The sequence below is a fragment of the Brachycentrus maculatus genome, unplaced genomic scaffold (assembly GCF_059751285.1).
Source record: "Brachycentrus maculatus isolate JH-2025_06_01 unplaced genomic scaffold, ASM5975128v1 h1tg000419l, whole genome shotgun sequence".
NCBI lineage: Eukaryota > Metazoa > Arthropoda > Insecta > Trichoptera > Brachycentridae > Brachycentrus > Brachycentrus maculatus.
In genome coordinates, this window is record NW_028281167.1 from 931,243 (window position 1) to 940,900 (window position 9,658).

The 9,658-nt window shown below is 38.4% G+C and overlaps 1 protein-coding gene across 3 annotated transcripts; it reads left to right on the forward strand.

Annotated features, from left to right (window-relative positions):
* Positions 1-127: 127 nt before the first annotated feature.
* LOC148302760 (uncharacterized) lies at positions 128-9,122 on the forward strand. Of its 3 annotated transcripts, none has more exons than XM_088271061.1 (4): positions 128-269; positions 3,940-4,200; positions 6,871-6,927; positions 8,178-9,122. In XM_088271061.1, exons 1-4 carry the CDS (start codon positions 164-166, stop codon positions 8,273-8,275), a joined length of 522 nt encoding a protein of 173 aa, XP_088127187.1. In that variant the 5' UTR covers positions 128-163; the 3' UTR covers positions 8,276-9,122. The 3 variants fall into 3 exon arrangements, with proteins under 3 accessions (XP_088127187.1, XP_088127186.1, XP_088127188.1); XM_088271060.1 differs by lacking the exon at positions 128-269 and adding an exon at positions 1,101-1,530; XM_088271062.1 differs by lacking the exons at positions 128-269; positions 6,871-6,927 and adding an exon at positions 1,101-1,530.
* Positions 9,123-9,658: the final 536 nt, after the last annotated feature.

Genomic DNA, 9,658 nt, shown 5'->3' on the forward strand with positions numbered 1-9,658 from the left:
AACATTTCGTGGTCTTTGATTTTGTTGGGTACTCACTTGATTAGCGAACGTGCAGTGCTTGTGATTTCCAAAAGTCAGAAACTATAATTGTGATTGATCTTACAGTTTCAATATTTATCTTACTAACTTTCTCATCAACTCAATCTAGAAAAAATCCTAAACTATGGATGGATTTGGAAAATTGGTCGTCATTGTTTTCATAATGTTTATGCTTTCTATTTGTTGTGGCTGGTGTTGGAAGAAAAAAAAACCGGAAGTGTCATTTATTTGTAAGTAATGTTACACATAATATTTTACTTTGCTTTTCTTTTTTAGTCATTACAACATATGTCAAAAAATAATTTTTTGTTTCACATTGTGGAAAAAATTCAGAAATTTTAGTTTTAAAATATAACCGCTTGTGCACTACACGGAATTTTACCGTCTGGAAGTCCCGTTTTGAAAAATGAAAGCGACTACGACAGTTAAAGACTGACCGAATTTACGCGCAACGTGTTCACGCACCGATGAAGAGCACCGATCCGAAGAAAGATGGACAAAAGCACAAGCCAATCCAAGCCAATCACCCGTTTTATATGCTAACTGACGTGCCGGATGGTAAAATTCCGTGTAATTCCGTGTAGTACACAAACGCCCTATAAGTTCTCTATTACGGAAAGCATATACTGTGATGTTTCACGTCATTTCCGTTAGACAAGCTGTAGGGGTCTATTGGTAATGTAAAACAAGTTAGCAACTCACCTTAATTTTTTTTTGCTGACGATATTTTTATTCACTATTTTGTCGTAATTTGTTTCACTCAGTTGTCCTTAGCAACGTTCAAAAGCAATTTTTTGCATCCACTGTACCTGCAGGCAAAAATTGTTAAGAAAAATTGATCTTTAGTAAATATAAGTTTATAAAAACGAAGTCAGTAGGTACCTATTAATAGAATACCGTTGCCAGATCCTAAAAATGCTATTATTTTTTTTATGGAAATAAATTATTTATTATAATAAATCTGAAAACCATAACGTCACATTTTTTGCGCGTGTTACATATTGCCGCCAAAAAACTGGCCTTGACAGCTGACGGCGCCTTTTTCTCTATGGTTAGCTGTCATTGTGTAAATTTTTTTATTGGTGTTTGAATAAAAAAAAATATCATAGAATAAAATAATACATTTCGGTTTTCGCGTCGTGACTCATATGTTTGCGACTTTTGTAATTGCTTAAATACTTTTTTTTCGCAAATTTACGTTTAAGCGGCAGTTTTAACGACGAAAACTCGACATTCCCGTTATATTTAGCATTCCTCCCATATATTTTTCCGAAAGTTTCCGAATTGCCAAGGATATTGGCGAGGAAGTTTTCCGACTGTGATTTATTTTAATACTCTAGTGTTTTAGTAACCTTTTCGACAAACCTCGGAAATAAACGTAAATAATGGATGTCGTCACAACTTTGATTGTTATTGGTCTGTTACTCTTCTTGTTGTTTTCTGTATGCGGTTGGTGCTGTAAGAAGCAAAAGCCGGAAGCGTCCTTTGTATGTAAGTGTCGTCATAATTTTATTACCTGCGATTTTTCATTGTTCCCATTATAGGCCGTAACATTGAATATTGTTGGGCAACAATTTGAAATTTGTACAACCGAATAATTGTTATGCATTACACATAGATTTTTGGTTCTACCGCCATTCGATCGGAAGAATATATGTTTATCTGCCATTGAACAAATAAATGTTGTCGATTTTTGAGAAAAAAAATTGTGGCGTAGTCAACGGAGCCATCTTTATTGTACTCAAATGTAGATTTAGAACCAATATAGACATGTAGAACCAAAATACTAAGAATATCACATTTTTATTGTAGTTTCTTGGCTATGACACAAATTCAAATAACAAATTTTAATTTTTTAATTTTTTAACGAAAAACCTGCTAAGGGTCTATTTAAGAGGCTTGTGTGCAGGTAGGATAGTAAGGATATTTATTATTATTATTTAACCATATCCGCTCCCTAGGTGGAGCATATGGAGTCCACAAACTGTCTCCAGGCTTTTCTGTCGGCTGCCAGCTCCCTTGCATCCTCCCAAGTCAGATCCGCGTCCCGAAGTTCTGACGAGAACTGCCGACGAATTGTCAGCAGTGGTCGTCCTGGGCGGCGCGAACCTGATGCCTTGTAAAAGAGGCAAGCTTGATTAAGGCTCTCAGGAGGCATGCGGAGTACATGGCCAAGCCTACTGAATCGCCTTTTGTTGACGACAGTTGTGACCAAGATTTGCTGCGTCCTACGCCTTATCTCTTCATTCCTCACAAAGTCAAACCACCGCACGCCTAAGATTCTCCGCAAACGCCTATTCTCAAAGCTTAGTACACGGCTGCTCTGGGCCCTTGTAAGGTGCCATGTTTCACAGCCGCATAAGAGAACAGGAGCAATGCAGGCATTGGATAGTAAGGATAGGGAAGGTAAATGTGAAAAATACATCACAAACACCCAGACTAATTGAAAATAAATCATTCTTGAATTCATTTTGCAATTGGCGGGAATCGAACCCGCGACGCCAGTTTTGCAGTCGAGCATCTATCTAACTACTCCATGGCGCCTATCAAAATAAAAGACAATTCCGTTTGTTTCACCTTTTTTTGATCAACCGGACCCAAATGGTGCATAGGGCTTTGCATCAAGTTGATGTAATGTTAACAAACTTTGTGCGGGAAGGGTACCTGCTCTCCCGACTAGTGCTCATCTGTGGTACGGGTATTTACTATATATTTGCCGACTGCACTTCAAAGGCGGGAAAAGTATTTATTTCTACTTGATTAATTCGTACAAGTATTTGGTCCACCGCCGTAGTGTAATGGTCAGTACGCTCGGTTACCGTTCTGGAGGTCCCGGGTCGATTCCTAGGGGGGCTCAAATAAATATAAGTGATTTTTTCACTCTAATATTTATTAAATATTACCCTGGACCGGTACCTGAAGCAGAGTCCTGATCACCTTTCCTTCATGTGTTAACGATCGAAATAACACCGCGTCTATATGATGCAGTGTGCCCTATGCGCTATCGGGTGCGGATGAGGGTTTGATGAGAAATATAGTAAATATATATTGTAAATTAATATATATGATATTTATATTTATAATGAAAGCAGACTGAATGCAGTCTAAATGCGATCTCTCAGACGAATGTATGGAACATAATAAATGACATAATCGATAAAAAGCACGTCGCCAGCGTTCCGCAGGCGTAAAAAAACACCTGTCCGAAATGTGTTAACTGTGAAGGATATATTCTTCTTCTCCGTCTTAATCCTCATTGCTGAGGGTTGTGACCCTTGCAGAAGCAATGACTCTTCTCCAGTTATCCCTTGACTGCGCTGCACGTAGCGCTCCAACCACTGAGGTGCCTGCTGCTGCCTTAATTTGATCGGTCCATCGTGTGGGGGATCTTCCTCTCCCTCTCTTTCCCTCCAGGCTACCGATCACAACTAGTCGTTCCAGGCTATCCTCGTTGCCACGCGCAACGTGTCCAAAGAACTGGAGAATCCGTCGGGTACAGATATTGGCCAGAGACAAGCCATCCAAGCGTAGTTCCTGGCGAATGGACTCATTGGTGCGTCTAGCTGTCCATGGAATTCGGAGCATGCGCCTCCAACACCACATTTCAAAGGCATCAATTTTTCTCCTTTCTGCTGCTTTTATAGTCCATGTTTCAGCAGCATAGAGAAAAATGGAGTGGACCAAGCTCCTGACAAGCTTCATCTTGGTGTTGTTACTCACACCCCGATCTTTCCAGATTTTGTCTAGCTTAGACATGGCACTTTTGGCGATGGCGATGGCGAAGGATATATAAGGATAATTAATTTGTCATTTATATCACTGTACTGTTCACTGGGGGCATTCCTGAGTCCCGGTTGAACATTTCAGGTATTTTTTATATATAATATATATTTCTTTTAGCTGTTGCGGTGCCTGTGGGGACAGCTGTTGCCTCGGGAACTCAGGGACACAACGCGCCCTACCCAGTCCAGCAGACCTCCATGCCGCAGCCCTCCATCGTCCAAATGCCGCCCCCTCCCCTAGGGTTCTCTCCCTACCCTCAGGCCGGTCAGGGGTACCCTCACCCGCAACCCGGTCAGGGTTACCCTCACCCGCAACCCGGGCAGGGGTATCCGCACCCGCAACCCGGGCAAGCCGCCTACCCTCCGCCCGGACCTCGCGGTAAGTTTTTATCTTCTTATTTTTCTAGATCCTTAAGATCTGTTTGTGCCTCCGCTTGTAGCTCTTGAGATGTTGACTCCCAGCTCGGCTGTCCAAACTTAAAACACAGTAAGGGACATTTTTTTTGCAGTACGTTTTTTTGCATTTTTGTACTAAGTAGAATCTGCTTAATCCAAAAATGCAAAAAAAAACATACTACATAAAAAATGTCACTTACTGTGTTTTGAGTTTGGACAGCCCAGCTGTCTTTCCACCTATTTGGAACCTCCGAGATGACTCTACGATCCATAACCAGAAAACACATTGCGAGACCGTGTAAGAAATACCGATATCCGGAGCATGTGTACGACGGAGGATATCGTGAGGTGGGGACGACAACGAAGGCGATACTGGAATGATCATGTAAACAGAATGTCAGATGACAGACTTCCACGTATCGCCCTTCAAGGAATCCCTAAAGGACGCAGACCCCCAGGCAGACCTCCCAAGTTTTTATACAGAAGTACTACTGGGCTACTGTGATCGGTAGCTTGGAGGGGAAGAGAGGGAGAGGAGGATCCCCCACACGATGGACCGATCAAATTAAGACAGCAGCAGACACCTCGGTGGTTGGAGCGCTACTTGCAGCGCAGACAAGGGATAACTGGAGAGGAGTCATTGCTTCCACAAGGGTCACAGTAATGAGGAATAAAACGGAAAATAACAATACCCTTAGCTGAAATTTAAAGGTTTATATTATCCACTGACACTTCGTGATGGAATTGCATTTTTAATTTATTATTAGATTAAAACCAATATTTTTAGCTTTTCCACTTTTTTATTTGACCAGCGACCGGGTTTCGTCGTTACCGACATCATCAGACTGGTCTGATGATGTCGGTAACTATGACCAGTCTGATGATGTCGGTAACGACGAAACCCGGTCGCTGGTCAAATAAAAAAGTGGAAAAGCTAAAAATATTGGTTTTAATCTAATAATAAATTAGAAATTTAAAGGGACTGTATTTCAGCTTTACTTTTATAATAAAAGGTCACATAAAAGTCTCTGCGGTTTTTTGCCTCTAGATGGTGTTGATGCCTATATGTGGGGCAACACTCACCTTACTAAGTATTTGACATACTCGATCATGCTAACTTTTCCTTGGTTCCTTTTTCCATCTACATTTTCCTCATAAATTTGAATGTACCATCTGTGATGAGATTTAAAAAATGCCTGAAATATTTCTATCTATCTTTAGAATCCTAACTGTCCATCATATCATTCTTGGTTTCCTGTTCCTCTCCTTCCCTTATCTCCTTACCTATTCCTACTTCGTTTACCTTACTTGTTTTAAATTATTAATTTTATTTTGTCATTATATAGAACAGAAAAAAGCTGTTCCTATAATACGGCAACTACAAATGTCGATTTTTCTGAAATATTTTGAACAAATCCCCTTTTTAACACATTGTTTACGGCCTGCAATTATTTATGCGTTTCGGAAACATTTTATGGCGGCGTTGTGCACATTTTTGTGCGTTTCAGTTACTTTTAACTTTATACAGAAAAAAAACTTATAACGTCTAATTCTGTGGTTCTTAACCTGGGTTCGATCAAACCCCACGGGGTGAGTCAGCCTCCCGGGTTCGGCGGAGGTCTCAACGTTTTGGTGTAAACAAATGGTTACATACCCCATTATTGCTTAAAAAGCTCTGGAGATTTTCATACCGTTACAACATATCTTTGCAAGGAATCCTTTTCGAGGATGCTGGATATAAAAACAAAGAAAAGGAATAGACTTTGTCGCAAAAATGACATGAGAGTGGCACTTGACAAGGTAAAGCCGCGCATTTTTAAATTGGTCTCTGAAAGGCAACAGCAGAAGTCACTGATTTAATAATTCAGTATTTTATTTTTGTTTTTATGTGAAAATCATGTTATAATGATTTTGTTATTTGTTTTCAATAGTTTGTTAATTTTGTGCACCTTTGTTTAAATTTATACCTATGTTTAGAATTTAAAAAATCATTTTTTATTTTTCCAATTAAGCGTTCGGTGAACGCATATGGCACTGTTGGGGTTCGGTAACTTTAACATGGTGAAGAACCACTGGTCTAATTTCTTGTCATGTTTGCCTTTGCATATATCGTGCATATATCGTTCACTCCTTTCAAGAACGTCATAAATAAAAAATTATCAATTTTCAGCTGTGCATTTTTTCGGAATGCCCATAAAATGTACTATATCCCAGCAAAAGAGGCATATTTTTAACTTAATATTTACCCGCTACAGGGCAGAAAGTGTTGTTTTTGCATTTTGAAGGAAAGGTATTGTTTAATTATTTTTTTAAATATACTAAATATTTTTCAAATGGAGAAAAAACCTTCAGGTTTAACTCAAAAGATCTATTGCACAGTAAAAAGTTCAATAAGTGGCTTGATATTTATTTTTAAAACATTGTATTATATTTTTAAACTTTAAAAACTGAAAAATCAAGTTTTTTGATTTATGATGTTCTTGAAAGGAGTGAGCCATATATCACTGTAATACAGAGATACTATCCATTATTTTCTGTCATCCTTCTTTCAATGCAATCTTATAAGCACGGGTCAACAAACAAACAAACTTCACCGTAACCAATGTGTTAAAATACATGATTTAGTTATTTTTATTTATCTTTCATATTCCAGATTTTTCATCGTCTCCCGGATATCCTTCCTACCCTGGGTACCCAGCTCACCCGTCAGGTTATTATCCATTTTAACCTAGCCGGCTCTAACAGGGGGATCAAAATCCCCCATATATAAATTTAATTCCATAACTTAAGTATTATAAGAGCTACTTACTCCATATTTTTTGTAATCTTAAAAATAATGTTAATGAATATTTTAAATTTTTTATTTGTATAATTAAGTAATCGCCAACTGAATCGCCTTTTCTTGACAACAGTTGTGACCAAGCTTTGCTGTGTCCTACGCCTTATCTCTGTTTCAGATATAACGGACAAAATATCCAGTCATATGTAAAAATAAAAATGACCTGTTAATGTTTTTCATGGTCAAATTTTTATTTTTATAATTTAAAATCGTTAAATGTTTCAAAATACAGTAAAACCTCGATATAACGGACCTGTAACGAATTTAGGATATTATTAAACCATATCCGCTCCCTATGTGGAACATTTGGAGGTCACAAACTGTCTCCAGGCTTTTCTGTCGACTGCCAGCTCCCTTGCATCCTTCCAAGTCAGGTTCGCTTACGGAAGCTCTGACGAAAACTGCCGACGAATTGTGGTCGTACTGGGCGGCGCGAACCTGATGCCTTGTAAAAGAGGCAAGCTTGATGGCGGCTCTCGGGAGGCATGCGGAGTACATGACCAAGCCAACTGAATCGCCTTTTCTTGACGACAGTTGTGACCAAGATTTGCTGCGTCCTACGCCTTATCTCTATTTCGGATATAACGGACAAAATATCTGGTCAAATGTAAATAAAAATAAAAATATCCTGTTAATGTTTTTCATGGTCTAATTCAAGTGGTCTAATTCAAATTCGAGTGTGTGTGTCCGTCTCCATAGTGGTTAGCACGCTCGGCTACCGCACTGGAGGTCCCGGGTTCGATTCCCAGGGTGGGGTCGAATAAATGTAAGTGATTTTTTTCACTCTAATATTTATTCAATATTACCCTGGACTGGTACCTGAAGCGGAGGGCTGATCACCTTTCCTTCATGTGTTAGCACGCTTGGCTACCATTCTGGAGGTCCCGGGTTCGATTCCCAGGGGGGGTCAAATAAATACAAGTGATTTTTTTCACTCTAATATTTATTCAATATTACCATGGACTGGTACCTGAAGCGGAGGGCTGATCACCTTGCCTTTGTGTGTTAACGATCAAGATAAGACTGTGTTTATATAATGCAGTGCCCTATGCTGCATTGAAGTGCAGATAAGGGTTTGAATTGAAAATTGAATTTTATTAACCTTGTTTTGTTTATTTCAGCTTCTCCAATGCACCAACATCCCCCGACTTACGACGAGGCCACTGCTGGCGCCAAAATGTACGGCCAACAGTCTCCGTACAACCCCACCTTCCAGTAGATGCAGGTTTATCTACTCTGGTATATGTGTTACGTGTGCTAGCATTAAGTATGTTACCTATCCGTGTCATTGTTAGTGTGTGGCCTATGTAACAAGGATTCTACTTTAAGTTTGCCATATATCTCTGTCGTTTGGTAGACTTTTCCATGTAGACAAAATATTGAACTTTTGAAGGAAGAAAATGAATTTGGTGTCATCATTATGGAGCGGCTTCAGCTAGAGGGAATAGAACGCCACACCATTCTGTCTTTGCAAACGTTCTTCGCCTCTTCCACATTCATGCATCTCCTGATACATACCCGCCGATTATTCTGACTCATGAACCGACTTTACCACGATCAAGTATTTGATATACTTACTCATGCCAAGTTTTCCTCGGTCTTCCTCTGGTCTTTTTTCCATCTACATTCACCTCATAAATTTTTTTCACCGTTCTTTCCTTACTCATTTGTTCCACATGTCCAAACCATCTCCACACACTTATCTTAATTTTATTGATAATGTTTACCTCAGCCTTGCATTCTTTCCTTATTTCACCATTCGAACATTTATCATACATCATTTAACGCACATTTGTCTGAAAGATTGCATGTCAACTGCATTCAGTCTGTTTTCATCTTTCTTTTGCCAACTCCATACTTAACTTTTATTTGCTACAATTAATTTCAGTGCACCATTCATTATGTTCCCAGCATTCACTCCCTTTGTATATCTCAATCAATCCATCCCTAGAAAACATGCTGCCCAAATACACGAAATCATCTACGTTATTGTGAAAATATCTTATTGATAAAAATAAAACTAAGATTTTATTTCTTATCCCATCTCTTTGAAAATACAAAATAAATATTTAAAAAGATCTTTTTTCTGCTGTGATCCCGGCTAAACAGAATAAGCTTTCCCTATTATTTGTGTTATGAGTAATATCAGGTTCAGAATAAAAAGGACATTATTTTAGCACTTATCTACTTCTTGTTGTGTTAGTCAAAGTATGCTTCTTATTATGCAGTGGCAATTTTAGTCGTATGTTAAGTACTCTTTACATTATTACAAGAATCAGAAAATCCTCCTTGCGCATTTTGATTACAAACACTATTTTTTAATGTTTATAAAATTAAAGCCATATTTTGAAATTATTTATGATGAAGTATTACTTTGTAATATGATTGTAACAAGCCCAAACGAAATTGATTTATAAATCTACAAGTGATATTTATTTTAGTAACATGTATTTCCCTTTTTTGAGAACAATTTAAAACTGTGTCATATGCATAAATCAAATATGATAATTGGAAAAATGTTTTCATTTATTAAGGGTTATATTATTTTTCTATTGCGATATTTTATTGAAATATAGGGCCACAGTGTATTCCTATATATCGG

Bases quoted from the DNA above. Each gene is read 5' to 3' on its own strand.
- LOC148302760 (XM_088271061.1), top strand. From the start codon at position 164: ATGGATGGATTTGGAAAATTGGTCGTCATTGTTTTCATAATGTTTATG. The intron at 270-3,939 runs GTAAGTAATGTT...TATTTCTTTTAG, and splicing joins ACCGGAAGTGTCATTTATTT to CTGTTGCGGTGCCTGTGGGG. The intron at 6,928-8,177 runs GTTATTATCCAT...TGTTTATTTCAG, and splicing joins GTACCCAGCTCACCCGTCAG to CTTCTCCAATGCACCAACAT.